Below are 18,408 nucleotides of genomic sequence, written 5' to 3'. Positions count from 1 at the left end.
GGAGTAAATAGATAATCAAATAAAGAATTCTGGTCATATATGCACAGTGTATACAAGGATTTAGTATATGATAATGATGGCATTTAAAAATCGTTGGTAACAAGATTTACTCTTTGGAGCTAAAATGATTATAAAAACAGTGATAAGTTAAAAAAGCCCTGCCCACGCACACAAAAATAAATTCCATGCAGATAAAAAATAGCAAAGATTAAAAAGCTGTAGAAATAGAAGAATTGAAAGAAATGTGTTTTACTATCTGTGACTTTCTAAACATTTCAAAATCTTCAGAAACAATAAAGAATGAGAATTGAGGCATTTTAAGACATTAAAAGCAAAACTAAAATATAAGCAGAGACTGGAAGATAATTTCAATATATATGGATGATGAAAGATCAGGACTCTGAAAATGCAGTGTGTGTACAAACCATTTCTATTGAAATGCTTAACCACTTCAAAATGGGCAAAGCACACCTAAAGATGATCCTCAGAGGAAATATAAATGACCATGGCATAAAAAGATGCTAAATTTCTCTAGTCATCATATAATAGAAATCTAAACAAACTTAATTTTTCCCCACCCTTGTTTAGCAATAATGAACATAAAAGATGTGGTGAAATGGGCCCTCTCTTACTCACCAGAGGCAGCATTGTAAACTGGTAGAACCTCTACATATGGCCATTCATTAGATCCATCAAGATTTTAAAATTTGTAAACCATTGACCTAGCAATCCCTCTTCTAAGAATCTATTTTATGGAAGCACACATGTGCATAATGATATATGTATAATGATCTTTATTATGGCACTATTTGGAATAACAAAAAGCTATAAACAAGCAAAATGTCCATCAATAAAGATTAGTTAAAAGTGTTATGGTACATTGGTACTGTCTGATGCCAAATAATAATTAAAAGGATAAATCTATTTTTATTCTGATTTGAAAGATCTCCAAGAATAGGTGTAAATGCATGTCTTATAGTAATGTATATTTCTATTCTTGAGTTTATGAGTCATAAGTATATATGTGTGTGTGTGTGTGTGTGTGTGTGTGTGTAGACAGATACACACAAGTCCCTGAGGCATAGTAGCTACAAGTTGGACTGCTAGCCTCAAGATCAGTGCCTTGAAACTACTAGCTACTCCTCAGGGTGAAGAAGAGGCTGTGTACTCCCTTAAAGAGTTACAGTCTCAGAAACTGAATTCGACAGTTCTACACTGCCCTGTAGTGTCACTGTGAGAAAACCCTTCTTCCTTTCAGAGTGGCTGGTGGTTTTGAACTGCTGACCTTGCAGATTGCAGCCCAATACATAACCACTAAGCCAACAGGGCTCCGAATGTGTGCATGCTTTTGTGTGTGTGTGTGTGTGTGTGTGTGTGTGTGTGTGTGAGAGAGAGAGAGAGAGAGAGAGAGAGAATGAATCAACTCAGTGGCAGTGAATTAAGTATATAAATAGATAGATTGAATACACACACGTATACACATGAGGGGGTATCCCCCCCAAAAAACTGGATTTTTCTTTCAAAGCTATGTATTTAAACTTTTTTACAAAACAACTTTATTCTCCACTCAAAATACTCTCCATTGCACTTAACACATTTGTCACATCTGTGATTCCATTCTTGGAAACATTTTTCAAACGTGTCTGTTTGGAAGGCTGATAGCACCCCCCTAGTTTTATTCTTCACCTCTTCTACATCGTCAAATCACTGTTCTTTCAAGTCCCTCTTCATTCTCAGAAACAAAAAGAAGGTGCACGGAACAAGGTCAAGTGAGTAAGGTGCATGGGGCAAGAGAGGTGTGCTCTTTTTTGCCCCAAACTGGCACACTGAGATGCTGTGTAAGCAGGTGTACTGTCATAGTGGCAAAACCAGTCCCCCATCTGCCACGAATCACACCTTTTTTTGTCACACACTGGTATGCAATCTTTTTAGAACCTCTAAATAGAAAGCTTGATTAACAGTCTGACCTGGTGGAAAGAACTCCAAATGACTATTTCCCTCACATCGAAAAACAAATGAGCATCTTCTTGATCTTTGTTTCACTTGACAAGCTTTTTGGGGTGAGGTGATGATGGCATCTTCAACTGGCTTGATGGATGATTGCTTTGGGGGTCCTAAGAATCGCACCATGTCTTCTCGCCAGTAATGATATTGGGGGGGTGGGGAGGTCTGGGTTGTTTAGGAGCTGTTCTTTCAAAGCACATTTCCACTTGAAGCTCTTTTTCCCAGTCAGTCAGAACCTGAGGCACCAATTTCTCAGCGACCCTTCTCATTCCCAAAGCTTCCATTAAAACCCTGCTCCCACTACCATGACTCGAATTCAACCTTGCAAGTCTGGCTAGACCAGAGGATGTACACTGGTACAGATAGGAACTGAAAATACAGGGAATCCAGGGCGGATGAGCCCTATAGGACCAGTGGTGTGAGTGGCGAAACAGGGAGGGTGAAGGGAGAATGGGCAGGAAAGAGGGAACCGGTTACAAGGAACTATATGTAACCTCCTCCCTGGTGGACAGACAACCGAAAAGTGGGTGAAGGGAGACATCGAACAGGGCAAGATATGACAAATTACCAATTTATAAACTATGAAGGGCTCATAAGGGAGGGGTAGCGGGGAGGGAGGGGAAAAATGAGGACCTAATGTTGGGGGTTTAAGTGGAGAGAAAATGTTTTGAGAATGATGTACAAATGTGCTTTACACAATTGATGTGTTTATGGATTGCAATAACAGTTGTATGAGCCCCTAATAAAACATTTTAAAAAATAAAAATAAATAAATAAATAAAACTCACTGAACCAAGCTCCAAGATAGTCCAGATAACTTCCCCATCTCTTCAATGGTCTGTAGTTGGTCTTTGAGCATAGGTGCATGACTTTTGTCAATATTTTTGCCCCTGTGGGAAGGTGACGGACGTCCAGAATGAGGTTTGTCATCAATCGACATTTCATCTTTCTTGAAATGAGAAAACCACTCATACAGTTGAGTTTTTCCCATACCGTTGTCCTTGTAAGTTGTGTTCAACATCACAGTTTCTGCAGCATTTTTCCTGAGCAGGAAACAAAATTTCATAGCCGCACACTCTTCTCTAAATTGATCATCACAAAAAACAATGTTTGAGTGAAACTGCTTTTAGGAAAAAATTCCCTGTGACCAGAGAGAACGTTCCTAGTTGACACCACTGGTTACACTAGCTCAGAGCAAGTTGCTCAATGCTCGCCTAGCAGGAAAATTGCATACTATGAAAGCTCCACCCAGCGGACCCCTTTTCCCATTGGGGGGGGTAGTTCCTCTCTCTATACTCAATTCAAGGAGTATATGTATATATACACATCTACTCACATGTAGATATACTGTTTGATTGTATACATATTTCGTATATATAGGCGTGTACATGTATATCTATATATAGGTATACTAAGTCACTGCTGTCGGGTTGATTCTGACTCATGTATACATCCTAGAAGGACACCCAGTGGCTAGCAGGGATGACCACTGGACCAGGAAGACAAAGTATGTGCAGAGTGGTAAATGCAGAGCCTCCACATTTTATTCTTGGATTATTATGTTTTATTACTTATAAGTCAATATATGCTTACTTATTTCATAAAGAACATTCATAGGTACACATGCACATTGTTGGGGGTGGGGGTGAGAAAGAGAGAAAAACAGAAAGGGAGAACTCTACCCAGAAAAGCGTTTCTCCATCTCTTCTGAAATCTCCAAGGGGTAAATGGATGGTGCCAAGCTTAACTGAGCACTTAGCATATGCACTGCAATCCCATCCACACATGCTAACCTCATTATATTGTGCTCCGCCTTCGTGCATGTCACAGGTGTGTATTTATTTTGTTACAAGTGGGAGATTTATGGCAACTCTGCGTCCAGCAACCGTCAGCGCCATTGTTTCAGCAGCACGGGCGCTCTTCATATCTCTGCGTCAGGCTAGCTCATCCTCGCTGCATTTTAATCATTTTTTTAAGGATCATTTTATTTGGGGCTCTGACAGCTCTTATAACAATCTAAACATCAATTGTATTGAGCATATTGGTACATATGCTGCCATCATGATTTTTTAAACATTTACATTCTATCTGAGCCCTTGCTATCAGCTCCTCTTTTTTCCTTCCCTCCCCCACCCTCCCACCCTCACGACCCCTTGATAAACGATAAATTCTTATTATTTTCATATCTTAACACCGACTGCTGTCTCCCTTCCCCTGTGGTTTCTTCCCCCCCTTCTCTCCCTACCTTCCCCCTACCCTCCTGGTATTGCTATTCCCATTTCTGCTCCTAAGGGGGTTATCTGACCTGGATTCTGTGTGTTCTGAGCTCTTATCTGTACCTGTGTACATTCTCCAGCCTAGCCGGATATGAAAGGCACGATTGGGGTCATGATAGTGGGTGAAGAAGCCTCAAGGAACCAGAAGAATATGGTGTGTTTCATCGGTGCTATACTTCACCCTGGTTTACTCACGCCTTCCTTGGGACCCTTTGTTAGTAAACATTTTTAATAATGCTATCTCACAGTGGCTAGAGTCCAATAGAGTGTAAGCATAATTTTTAGCTGTACTAGGAAACAACAACAACAAAGTCACGTGTCTGGCTTTGTTGTGATCTTTGCTTTGTGGAGATGGTCTGGAACTGAACCTCCAGTGTCTCCAAAGTACACTGGCACTCACATCACCTGCCCTGCAGCTGCGTGAACCCGGCAGCCAGTTGCTCGCAGTCAGTTCCAGCGGAGTGACCCCCTGTGGGTCAGAGTACACTGCTCCATTGCGTTCTCCACGACTGAGCTTTGATAAGTAGAGAGAAGAAAGTGCGAGTTCTCTTTCTTCCAAAGTGCCGTGGTGTGGACTCACACTTCCAACATGTGGTCTGCACCAAGCATGTTTGTCACTTGAACTATTCTTAGGGATTGAATTTGGTGTCCCCACCAAATATGTGTTCCATACCTAACTTCTATGCCCATGGTTATAATCCCATTTAGGAATGATCTCATGTTATGGTAAAGAGACAGAACTGTTGTAGGTTCATCTCCCCCCCCCCCCAGATGTAAAAGAGATTAAACTAGCAAGTGAGCAAGCCAAGACGAGGAAGATAAATGCCAAACCATCTGGTGATCTCTAAGGAATCGGGTATAAGCTAAAGAGTCAAGGACCTTCTCCGGAACCAACGCACAGAGAGAAAGCTTTTCCCTAGAGCCAGAACCCCAAATTTGGATTTCCAGCCTTCTAAACTGTGGGAAAATTAATGTGTTGGTTTGAGATGTCCATTTGTGGCATTCCGTCCCAGTAGCACTAGGTATCCAAGACAACCACCCCAGAGCTGCAGAATCATAGTAAGGAAGAGTTCCTTCTTTTCCGTTCAGAAGATGCAAAAAAGCAAGGAAAATGGCCTTGACCAAGGCCTTTCAGCAAATAGGTAGCGGATCAGGATGGGACCTCCTTGTAGTTTAGGCAGGAGTTTAGGAGCATTGGAAAGACAACCGGTATCAGTACAAGTCACGAGGGCTTAGATGGCAGGATGGAGAGACTGACAGCTGTTCCTGTGTGTGAAAAGCTCTTGGCTTTTCCCCGTGGCATCTAGGGCAAGCGTCCTGTGACACATCTCTGCTTTCTATGCTACTTCCTGCCTTCAAGTGCGTTTTTTGGCTCTAGCATCCTCTACTGGTTCCTGCAGCCTGCATATGTTTTCTTCCCAGCCACCTCACGGAAGCTCCCCAGTGTTCCATAAGAGGGTCTGGGGCCATTTACAGGCAGGCTCAGGGAATCCTTACTCCACCCCGTAGAGGAAAGGCAAACCACGGGCCACCTGACTTTGATTGCTTCTCACCAACACAAATGAACCAAGATCACATTATGCAAACAGCAACCACTGGTTTTGGAGGAGACATGAGTAGACAAAGACATCTATGTTGTCAAACAGACCTGAGGGAGGTTGCCAACTCTGCCACTTCCTCACAATATGATAGACGTCCTCTCTTAGATCGTCTTTCTGCTGATCTGTAAAACAGGAATGATAATATGTGCCTTTTTAAAAATCATGGCTTGGAAATGAATACATACAGTGGCTGGCAGAGAGGATCTGTTCAAGGGAAAGAAACGACTGTGGCTCCCACCACCAGCCCCTCCATGGGAATCACTACTCTCATCGTTTTGCAGATTGCCTTACAATTCCTTTCGTCATGAGCCACTGTACCCTGTGACCTCCTAGCAGCCTAGTGAATTGAATTTGGGTAGGAGTGTTTCCCCTATTGTACAGATGAGGAGACTGAAGGTCAAAGAACTCAATTGAATGGCTGGCCCAGGCTCAGATAGGAACGGTGTCATCTGTATCAGAGCTCTAAAATTATAAAGCCCATTTGCTTGTCTGTCTTACCTCCTTGGTGGTGTAGTGGGTTGTGCATTGGGCTGTTAACCGGACGATCAACAGTTCAAAACCACCATCTGGGAGAAAGAGGAGAATGTCGTTTCCTGTAGAATTACAGCCTTGGAAACCCCTAGGGGCAGTTTCCTCTGTCCTTTTGGGGAGCCATGAGTCAGGATGAACTCTTGACAGTGAGGTTTGTTTTCCCTTTTTTTGTTTTTCCCCTAAGGCATTCTCTTTCCATGGTCAATCTAATCTAACAAATGGCACTTATTCCTTCTGCATCCCATGAAGACACCTGCTTGCCTTTTAGAGAAGTCTTAACTCTGCTTCTAAGGCACGTCAAGGGCCTTTCTGGAGGTCTGGCTTGGGTGAGCAGAGGCCAGCAGAAGCTGCTAATATTACTAATTGAGCAGCAGGCTGCTGTTCTGTGCCCTCTCCGTGGACCGGGCAGGATTGGCCCTGAGCTACAAGGACACTATAAACCTTCCTTTGCTACTGTCTTCAACCTTGGTCAACAGATACACGGGGAATAGATTCCAGTTGGCGATGCTAGCTGATAATTCTCTGTGAATTAGTCTGTCATGCTTTTTGAAAGTCTCGGTGTGTACAGAAAAGAGTTTCTTGAATTTATTCTGTGCATGGACGCGCACCCTGGTTTCCCCTTCAATTTCTCCAAAATGTCACAAATGACTTTCCTTGAGTTTACCAATTTGAAGGATTAATGTGTTTCTCAGTAGACACCTGTGCCCTAGTTACATCCCAGCCAGAAGAGCTGCCTCCACTCCTAAGCGCTGGCCTGGTTTTTCAAGTCAGAGGACCTCGGTTGCAGGTCATTCCCAGTAGGGCCTTCCAGGATGCGGAGTTAACTCTGGGCTCTGTTTTATCCTGCAGGTGCGTGGAGGAGTACAAACTGGCTCCTGATGGGAAGTCCTGCCTGATGCTCTCAGATGTCTGTGACGGCCCCAAGTGCCTCAAACCTGACTCCAAATTCAACGACACTCTCTTTGGAGAGATGCTTCATGGTTACAACAACCGGACGCAGCATGTCAACCAAGGACAAGTCTTCCAGATGACCTTTAGGTAGGGCACAGTCACTTGTACCCTGGTATACATCACTGATACAACAGCTAAGCATTGGGGGAAAGCCCGGGCCCGTGGAGCAGCATCCTGTAATGCTGGTCAGCATCTCCCTAGGGTCCCTACTGCCCACTGCTGCCTGCTAGAAGCCAGCCAAGCTCATTCTCCGAGCTCTTTCCCGCATGCCCCTGACTATCTATGTCTTTTAAATTCGATCTTAACTCATCCTGTAAGTACAGTTAATGGAATTTTTAATTTTTAATTAATCTTTTCGGTCTGTTAAAAAGCAAGTGTCCTTTGCAGCTTATTCAGGCAGTGTAAAAATAAAGACATTTAATGAAGCAGGAAGTAAAATTTCATCACCCACTAGTACACAGAACTAACATTTTCCTGAATATTCTTGAAACACTTCTCTTTGTCCCTTATACCAAACACACACACACACACACACACACACACACACACACACAAACACTCTCTCTATATACACACATCTCAGTAAAACGGTTTTGAAAAATCCTGTTGTAAAGAACTCAGTGAAGTACCACCATCCTCCTTGCATGTTCATAGCCACAGAGGTGCCTGTGAGATTACGAGGTGAGACTCCCAGCGGAAGAGAGTGGAGACCATAGACAAGTGACCCTGCTGCTCATGTTGTAAGAGGGTCAGGGTCACAGACTAGTGGGGGGGGGTCTTCCTGGGATATTAATGACACTGGAGTTGTTCTACCTCAAGGAGAGAGATTGCAGGTAGGATTTAGCTATGCCTCAGACTCTGGAAAATCTTAAAACCAGTAGAATAAGAAAACTGTTTTAATGTCTAAGAAAAGATTCTGTCTTTAAAAAGAATGGGGGGAAAGTGCAAACCATACTTTTAGACAGCCTTGCATGAAAATGAACACGGGCTGTTATTGCAAAATAGGTCCTTTCTCCTATTTGAAGTTGGATTGACGGAAGTCAGAACAGGAAAGATGCATCATCGTTTCCAACTGTCCCCCTTCCTCTCCCAAACCTTATTAATAATAGTGGTAGTGTCGTAGAGGAGGCATGATGGCTGCCACTTCTGAAGAATTCCTCGATCTGAAGCTCCTTAGTCAGTATTTTAATAATAAGAATAATAATACCAGCTAACAGGAATCTATCATGCGCTGGGAGGTGTTTGAAGTCCTTTCTGTGCGTTGACTTGTTGGATCCTCACAGTGACCCTGGGAGGCAGGAGCTTTCTGTCATCCCTCTGACACCATGAAGACACTTAACCCCTGCCCTTTCCAAGACCTCCTTCCACAGGGAAAGGGAGTTGTATAACATCATGTTCGCCTTATTACAAGTGCCTTTCATTGTCACCTGCCTTCTAGTCTACAAGTCAAATATCAGTACCAGAGAGGCTAAGTGCCTTTCCCATGGCCATCATTCAGTGAGAGGCTGAGTCAGGATCCAGATTCAGATGTTGTCTGGCTCCAAAGTCTTACTCTGTGTTAGTCCAGGTTGACTAGAGAAACAAATCCAGGGAGACTCAGGCGCGTGTATGAGAGAGCTTTATATGAAAGAGTAATTATATATTATGTAAATATCCCAGCCCAGTCCAGGTCAAGTCTATATTAGCTCATATATCCAATATCAGTCCATAAATGCCTCTTCAGACTCACGCAACACCTGCAATGATGCCAAATGCAGGAAAATCACAGGTCAGTGGGTGGAAAGTCATTGATCCAGTGGCGGTGGAAGCATCTTGGTGCTGGCATATGTGGCTCCTACAGCTCCAGGGCTCTCGCTGCCATCAGCAGAGCTTCATGTGGCTTGTCAACAGGAATGTGAAGCAGAGAGAATATGTGTCCCACCTCCAGGGTGGAAGACAGGGGTTCCCAGAATCCTCAGGAGAAGGCCATGCCCACACAGAGGCCTCATTGGCTACAACCTGATTGACAGACTAGACTCCACCCCTTCACTCAAGTTGACAGGAGATTATGAAACTGCCACACTCTTATTTTCTTATACCATTTACCTCCCATTGTATAAGGAAGGCAACTGAGACCTGGGGTGGAAATGTAAGTTTGCTAAAACTATCTATGTAGTGATGCCATGCATGCTCTTTGTGTACCTGCTATGTCCTAGGGGCCCCCTGATTCCTGAAGACCTACTGCTGAGTGAACTAGAAGTGGTCCCCTGACCCTGTGGTACTTAAGCATGGTGTGTGTGTGTGTGTGTGTGTGTGTGTGTGTGTGTGTGTGTGTGTGTTGAGTGGGGCACAGGGTGGCAAGGAGAGAGAGGTTTAGGTGCTCACTGACATTATTGTTGGTGCTATGATCTCAAGGTTCAGCATTACAGGAAAGTGAAGTGTGTAATTTAATGGGAACCGAAAGGTGGGACTGCCTCTAGTGTATTAGAAAACTATGGCAAAGGATTGGAATATACCTTTTGAGTCACCAGAAATACCTAGAATTAGTAGTTCTATTAACACTTTAAAAGAGCATGTTTCTTTGTCTCTCCCCCTAATCTCTCTCTCCCTCCCTCCATCCACCCCACCACCACCCATGCACACGCATACATGTCCAAAAGCACCTGCATGCACACACAAACATTGATGTACAGCAGTTTTAAAACACCAACTTGGAGAACCTGTGGCAGATCACTAAAACCTGATCTAAGGGTAGGACTTAGCATTAGAAAACACTTCCAACAAAGAGGACAGAAGATTCAAGGGTCTGATAATAAAGAGAACTTGGACGGTTTCAGAAGTGAAGGAGGTCCGTGTGGTTGAAGCTGAGACAGTCCGGGAAGCAATGACAGAACCAGAGCCTTTCAGGTCAAATCTTTGTTTTAAGAGCCATGGAGGGACTCTAGTGGGTAAAGGAAGCATGTGAGGCGCAGCTGCCTTGCATTTGACTGCGTCCCGGTGGCTGTGAGGAAAACAGGTACCCATAAAGAGGCATAGGGGAGTGGAAGTCAGTGGGGTGGCGGGGGTGGTGGTGGGGGTGACTCACTGCCCTGGAGCCAATGGAGATGCATAGCAACTCCCTGGAGTTTCCAAGACTGTAACTCCATCATGATGTACAGGAGTAGAAAGCCCTGAAGGGGGATTAGTTAGAAGTTTACTGCGGTGGCCACCATGGGAGAGTGTTGATGGCTTTCACAGAATGATGGGAACAATACTGTGAAAAGCTGTGGCCCAATATTGGGAGGACATCTCAGGGCCGAGTCATGTGATAGCAGCCACACCGGCTGTGACTGCAGGGTCGGGTCCTTTGAGTCCCAGCAAGGGGTCCTGTCCATTACTCCAGCGCTCAGGCAGAGGCTGAGTGATAAAGTGTTAGAGATGCTTCAGGAGAAATCCAAGAATAATCAGCTTAAAACCTAAATGCACTGTAATATTGAACGTCTCCAATACTAGTTGTCTATAAGTTTAATCGTCTATGAAACCCTGTATTGAGCACCACGGTAGGTTGGGAGATGCTGCTTAGACTCCAGAGAAGAAAAAATGAAAGAAACTGACGCAGCTTCTAAGGGAGAAATGTGCATGCTCGTAACATGATACATCCATTGTCAGCCAGTAGATTCGGACTCACAGCTGCCAGATAGGGAATCTGAGGCTATAAATCTGGACTTGAGCCAGCAGCCTGGTTTGATTCCTACAGAGGGGTTCGTGAGTTTAAACCGCCAACCTTACGCTTAGCAAACCAATGTGTAACCACCATCACCAGCGCTCCAACCATAAGAAGCTTTACAATCATAGTTCCTTAAAAAAAACAGACTCCCATTCCTTCCTTACTTTTCTTAACGATAATGCACGTTGATGGAGTTTTGGGTTAGGCGGTGGTTCAAACCCACAAGTCACTCTGGGAGAGAAAGGAGAGGCTGCCTGTTCCTGTCAAGATTCAGTCTTGAAAACCTTTCACAAGACACTCAGAGTTTTCATCGACTCAATGGCAGCGGGGTTTCTGGTTTGGTCAAATGACGCATAGAACCGGGGTGGGGACAGTGATTTATTTGCAAAACAGTGTGCCAAGAAGGGCCCGTGGTTTTTAAGGATTTTCCCTGTAAAGCTTCTTGAAAGGAAGTCGGAGTGGTGGAAAGCTCCCAAGAACCGGCATAGGAACTCAGGAAATGAGCGGCAGTGTGTCTTGGCGGTGTGCAGAGCTAGCTGTATGGGCCTTTTCTGTCCAGAGAGGTGTCTCTAAAGACATGGACAAGTGGATCTGTACGAGGAGAAGTCAGGGGAACAGACCTCGCTGCTGTTTCCCGGCTCCAAGTCCTGGCCTCGCTCAGTACAAGCGGAGTACTGCTGTCTCTTCTTTAAAATGGGTATTCCTCTCACACACTAGTCATTGTGATAGGCACAGCCTACGTTTTATGCTGAGTGAGCTCTCGAAAAGTCATGTCCGTGGCTGGTAGATTGATAAATGAACAAATGCATTCGTTCACATGGCCTTGTGGGCAGATGAGCTTGTTCAAGAAGGAGGGTCCGCATAGGAAGGTGCTGGGTCCCGAAGGGACTTAGACATCATGTTGTCCTGGGATCTCACTTGTACATATGGTGAAGGACGCAACTGGCTTAGCTAAGGTCACAAAGCAAGTCAGCAAGTGGGTGCAGAGCTCGCCCAAGTTCTCAGCTGTCTCCCCACTGCAACAGCCTGGTCCGCTAGAGGAGCATGGCATCTTTAATTAGGTCCAGCCTGAAGACGGCCAGGTTCCAAATGGAGTCCTCCGTCTGTCCCAAAGACTCCGGTCATCGTTACCGACCCCTGGATTTTGCTCTGTGCTGATTTCCTCAGAAAGAAAGAAAGAAAAGAAAAGACATGCAAAACAAAAAACAAAAAAACAAGGACACACACAATATTTCTGGCTTTTCTCTTTTGACAACAGCCACAAGATTTAGGGAACTCCCCAGACTGCCGTTATATCCCACCACCTCGTTACATTTGAGCTGTCTCGTCCTTGGCTTCAGTTAAGCTTTCTCTGCGATTATTTCTATCCCCAGCCTGTGTCACCTTTTAGAACCACATGCTAAGTCAGATGGCTCCCCACTGTGGGAAGGCAAGCGGCTTCTGATGAGTCTAAATGTATCTCTTTCATGTCTCCCTGCCTGAGCCGGACAGGAGTGGAAAGGCTGGGGATTCTTTGTCCTCCAAGTTCCAGAAGGCAAGCCTGCAAGTTTTTCACCATCAAAAGTGGTTGTCATTTCCCACCTCCTCCTCCTTCCTCCCTCCCTCCCTTCTCCCAGTAACCTCTGGTCCGGCCCTTCAGAGTAGCCAGCAGGCTCCACCACCAGCCGTCCTGCCTGCCATATGCCTCATTTCCTGACAATGCCTGGCTTGGGATTTCAAAACTCCACCCGCTCGAGTGCCCTGTGTGGCAGCTAGAGGCCATTTGCTCCCCCTCCTCGCCCTGTGTCCCCACACCCCACACACAACCTGGACAGGAGGGGAGTCTGTGTTTGCGTTTCCTCCTTTCCCTCTCAGAAAGTGCAGCCTGGGTATCCGCTTGATTAAAGTTTTTAAAAATTCAAAAATGGAATATAAAAAATTAAAGTCTCCAAGGCCCACAGACATGAACTAGTTCAGACCCGACCTTTGGTTTTACAGATGGAAAAAGGAGGCCCAGAAAAGAATACAAGGGAGCTTCAAAATGTTCATGGGAAAATGGAATTAAAAGATCATGAGTGTTTTCCTTGAACTTTTCAAAGCTGTGATTTGGGTCCTTTCTGACACTGAAAATCAATGTCTGACTCCCAAACCAGTGCTCCTCTGGTTTCTGATTCTGACAAAAGAAATCTATGCGACTTCTGCAGTGCCCACATCATTATGTTGTGAGCAGGACCCCTGTCCCATGGCTGCTTGTAGCAGAGAGGAGGACTCAGATGCCCCAAGGGGCTGCCAAATCCATAACCAAGCATGGGTCTTGGGCCACATCCATCCTGTGCAGCTGCTTCCTCAGGTTGCTCCATATAGGCTCTGGAGTGCCTCTGGGGAGGAGCCTGTGACAGTGTGGAGGGCCTTGGCACAGTCTCAAGGTGGCCCACCATGTGGGCAGATAGGAAATGGAGCACACTAAGAAACTCAAAGAGTGAGAGTGAGAGGGAGAGAGAGCAGGAGCCACATACAGAAACAGGCAAAGAAGAGGCTGAGACCCAAGTTTATTAGTGGCGTGCAGGGGTGGATAGGGGAAGTGAGGGAGATGAAAAAGGGGAATCGCTGATAAAGAGATAGTTACCATCTGAGAAAGGTGGTAAGAAAATTTGGAACTAGACAAGGATGATGGTTGAACAACAAGATAAAGACAACCAAAGTCAGTGAATGGTACATATGAAGCATGTCGAAAGGGAAACACCTATGTTCTTCCCGCCTTTCTATCCCTTCTGAGCCTTGTCCTTGAGTACATGCTGCCCTTTGATTTCAGTTGATTGATTATTCTAAGGTGTTCATCCCTCACTACCTGTGGTAGGCTGGGTTGACAACAGAAACAAATCCAGTGACACTCATACATACACATAAGAAAGAGCTTTATATCAAGAAGCTTTATATATGGGGAGAACATCTCAGTCCAGTCCAACTCAAGTCCCTAAGTCTGATACTAATCTATACGTCCCTCTTCAGACTCACAAAGCCAAATTCAATGATGTAGAATACAGGAAGATCGCAGGTTGGGAGGTGCAAGGTCGTGTGGATCCAATGGTGCAGTCTATCGCAGGATTCTGGCAGGTCTCCGAGTGGCTTGCCAGCAGGAAAGTGAGGGCAGAGAGAGAGGGGAGGTTCCCAGGAGTGTCCTTATGTGAGAAGGCCATGCCCACAAGGAGGCACCGTCAGGCAGGATGCCACCTATACACTTGTATATATCAAGTTGACATGAAATCATGTAACTACCACACTACCCAAGGACAAAGCTCAGCAGGGTTACGAGAGAAGGAGCAATGGAAACAGGAAACACAGGGAAGAAGTGGAACGTGTGATGTTACATTGAGGAGATGGCAATGAACGAGATGAAACAACATGTGTATAAATTGTTGAATGAAAATTGATTTTCTGCTCTGTAATTCTTCACCTAGTTCACAATAAAAAATTAAAAGAAATAATTTATTGCATATATTAACTACAATAAGAAAAGGGACAGATGGGTAATAGAACTAAAGAAATAAAGATGGTATGATATGTAGATGAAGTGCCGATAAAACTTAAAAAATAGAAAAAGCAGAATGGAGAAAGGTAGAAGCGTTGACAAGGGGTGAAAGATGGTGGAGGTGTCTAATGAGATGCCTAATGTAAAAGAGGAGACAGAGTTCATCCCGATGCCTCAGTGGAATTTCTTTGCAAGGAGGATGTGGTAGGCTTAGTTCTCTATAGATGCAAAACCAGTGATGCCTCTATATGTATATATAGAGAGCAATTTATATCAAGAAAATGGCTCAGATAGTTGTAGAGATGGGCAAGTCCAAGTCCAGGCAGATGCAAAGACAGATGGTAAGTTGGAGGCTTCTCCTGTCTCAAGTAACGTTGAGGGTTTATGGAACTGCGATTGGTAAAATTGGTAGGAAGACCGCAGGCTGATGTGTGCCCAGTTGAATGTATCCAAGGCCAACATTGAGATGGCACGCTACTGCTGACAACTTTCAGGATTGGCAGGCACTATGTCATGCTGTTGGCAGAAGTCCAAAGAACTGGAGCCAGACGCAAAATCCAGACCCAGTCAAAAGCAAAGTAAGGTTTTCCGTGGCATCCACTTATATTAGAAGCAGACCATACCTTTGAGGGATTTTTCATTTCATTGTACTCAGGCTGTGGCCTGAATAAGAGTGTGACATTCCACCCTCATCTCAGCCCATTGTGGAGGCTTACAACGGATTTACTTGAGTACATTGTGTTAAGCCAGGTCATGGGGTACCATTAGGTATTAATAATAAATTATTGGGCGTATTAGTCATGGGGTATTATTATTAGTAATACCTTGTAATTACAACAAATCACTACAAATCCTGGCTCAGCCATGCTGACACAAAATCTTAACTATCACGGAAGAATGATGGTGGTTGTGAGAGACTAGAAGATGCTGGGAAAGCGCACTGGATTAGGAAGCAAGTTCAAGCGCATATAAATAAATGAGTCATTTTGTGAGACCTATTGCCAAATGAAAAGCAATAGGTCCATTCTGTCCATTTGGAATTCCCCTTACACCCAGCAATTGAAATTATGCCTTCCCGTTTCAAATCTTTTTGTGCAGTGTTGGTTTTAATGTTGCCTCCAGGCCACTATCAGAATTCCTTCCCTTAGTTTTGATCAATTCAGGAATAGGCAAAGACTATTGGAGTGAGACAAGCCCGCCAAAAGTTGGTGACATTGAAAAATTGTTGACTCCTTTTTTCTCCAATTTTCATCCATCACATTTCATTCCCATAAGAAGCAGAGATCGACTTTGAGCATAGACTGCAGAGATGTAGACACACTGCAGTCAGGAGCTATCCTGAGCATGAAGCCTGAGAGACAGCAGTGAGGAGACGATGCTCGGGAGTGGAGACAGCCAGCTACAATGGTAGATTTTGCAAATGCTTCATCAAAAATAAGACAGCAGACGAGTTTACAGGTCTTCAAGAATGACCTACACAGAGTGTGAGGGGCTCGTGGAAATTTACTACACAGGCATTTCTCAATCTGCTCTTCTTATCAAATGTACATATTGTGCACCATAAAGTAGACTCTTTTGGGTAAGATGTGGGATTTCAGGATGTGGCACCTCTACCCACGTCTGTGAGACAGAAGGGCTCCCGTTAAAGATTCAAGGAAAGCTGGCCCTCCTGGGTGGCGCCCACTTGTTCACTGGCTGAGTCAGATCTTATTAAGTGGGCTCCCAACGTACTGTGGCCTATAATATTCCTAGTTCCTTCCCGATGCTGGTTAATTTTACATGCTTGTTCTCGATTATTTCTCTTCCCAATCTTCCCCTCCCAGCTTTTCCCTCCTACCATGTGACATTCTTTCTTTAGTCTATGTATTGCATTTAAGTGACATAACCATAAATGAAATTTAATATCATAGAATACTTCCTATGTATTTTTAAATTTTTTTCCTACCCTTTATTTTTTTTATGTATTTTATTGGGAACTCAACATTCCATAGTTCAATCACATCAAGCACTATTGTACAATTGTTACCACAATCAGTTTCAAAATGTTTTCTTTCTTTTGGAACTCCTTGATATCAGTTCTCCTTTATCCCTACCCCCCAGGAAACCGTATTCTTCTTCTTCTTTTGTTTTTTTGTAATACTGTTGGGGGTTTTTTGGGTGGGGAGGTGCCATATCTTACACCATCCAATATATCCATTCACATACAATTCTGTTGTTCGATCCCATCGATTGGGGTCATACACTCATCAATGTTAACAGCTTCCCATTTCCACCATCCACCAATAGCCCTCTCTTCCCATTACCCTCAAGGAACCTTTAATCTTGTTATTCTTTCTGAAGGGTTATCTATCTTGACTCATGTACTGATAGATCTTAAATATACAATTACACATACGCAAATCTAACATGCTCAATGAGGTGAAACAAATAAAAAACATAATAGTAAGGGGAGGATATATTAAAGAACTAGACAATAGTTACGTGGTTCCTCAGTGCCCTGGATTTATCATCTCGTCCATGTGGCCCTTTTGAGAGGGACTGTCCAATTATCTTACAGATGGGTTTGGGGTCTCCACTACATCCATGCCCCTTCACATTTTGTTGCTTGCTTGTTTTAGAAATTCTGATACCTCTTCCCATCAACAGCTCATGTTCACACAGGCAGGTATGCTTCTTCCATGTGGGCTTTGTTGCTTCTCTGCTAGATGGCCACTTGTTTTACATAAGCCTTAAAACCCCAGAAGCTTAATATCTTTTTTTTTCCCAGTACAGATTTGTTTATTCCTTTGACAGTCCATGGTACTTTCAACATTCTTCACCAGCAACATAATTGAAATGCATTGATTCTTCTTTTGTCTCATTCACTTTCTAACTTTCACATGCGTATGAAAATATCATGGTTTCTGGCAAACATACCTTCATCCTCAATGTAACATCCTTCCTTTTCCACACTTTAAACAGGCATTAAATGTTACATATACTTTAAAACATTAAATATAAGCAATTTGTTTTGAACAACTAAAAAGGGTTAATACTATGGGCTTTTTTTGTTTTGTTTTTCAATCATTTTATTGGGGGTTCATACAACTCTTATCACAATCCATATATACATCAATTGTATAAAGCACATTTGTACATTTGTTACCCTCCTCCTTCTCAAAACATTTGCTCTCCACCTAAGCCCCTGGCATCCGCTCCTCATTTTCCCCTCCCTCTCCACTCCCCCCTCCCTGATGAACCCTTGAAAATTTATAAATAATTATTTTGTCAAATCTTACACCGACATCTCCCTTCATCCACTTTTCTGTTGTCTGTCTGCCAATCAGTTCCCCCTTTAAACCCCACCTTCCCTCCACCCTCCAAGTATCACTACTCTCACCACTGATCCTGAAGGGATCACCCACCCTGGATTCCCTGTGTTTCCAGTTCCTATCTGTACCAGTGTACATCCTCTGGTCTAGCCAGATTTGTAAGTTAGATTTGGGAACATGATAGTGGGTAAGGAAGGAAGCATTTAGGAACTAGAGGAAAGTTGTATGCTTCACCATTGCTGCACTGCAACCTGACTGGCTCATCTCTTCCCCTTGACCCTTCCGTAAGGGGATGTCCAGTTGCCTACAGATGGGCTTTGGGTCCCCACTCCGCACTCCCGCTCATTCACAATGTTATGAATTTTTGTTCTTTGATACCTGATAACTGATCCCTTCAACACCTTGTGATCACATAGGCTGGTGTGCTTTTTCCATGTGGACTTTGCTGCTTCCGAGCTAGATGGCCACTTGTTTACCTTCAAGCCTTTAAGATCTCAGATGCTATACCTTTTGATAGCCAGGCACCATCAGCTTTCTTCAC

At 44.0% G+C, this 18,408-nt stretch overlaps 1 protein-coding gene across 1 annotated transcript in view; it reads left to right on the top strand.

Annotated features, from left to right (window-relative positions):
- Window positions 1-18,408, top strand: part of ASTN2 (astrotactin 2) — a 1,157,183-nt gene that overhangs the window by 720,064 nt on the left and 418,711 nt on the right. Inside the window, exon 13 of the mRNA XM_045296567.1 lies at window positions 7,262-7,450. Coding sequence (XP_045152502.1) covers window positions 7,262-7,450 — 189 coding nt within the window. The remainder of the gene's footprint in view (window positions 1-7,261; window positions 7,451-18,408) is intronic.

Source organism: Echinops telfairi, unplaced genomic scaffold (assembly GCF_000313985.2).
Source record: "Echinops telfairi isolate 266 unplaced genomic scaffold, ASM31398v2 ScPeMD7_7410;HRSCAF=8448, whole genome shotgun sequence".
Classification (NCBI taxonomy): Eukaryota; Metazoa; Chordata; class Mammalia; order Afrosoricida; family Tenrecidae; genus Echinops; species Echinops telfairi.
This window is presented reverse-complemented; position numbering and strand designations above follow the sequence as displayed.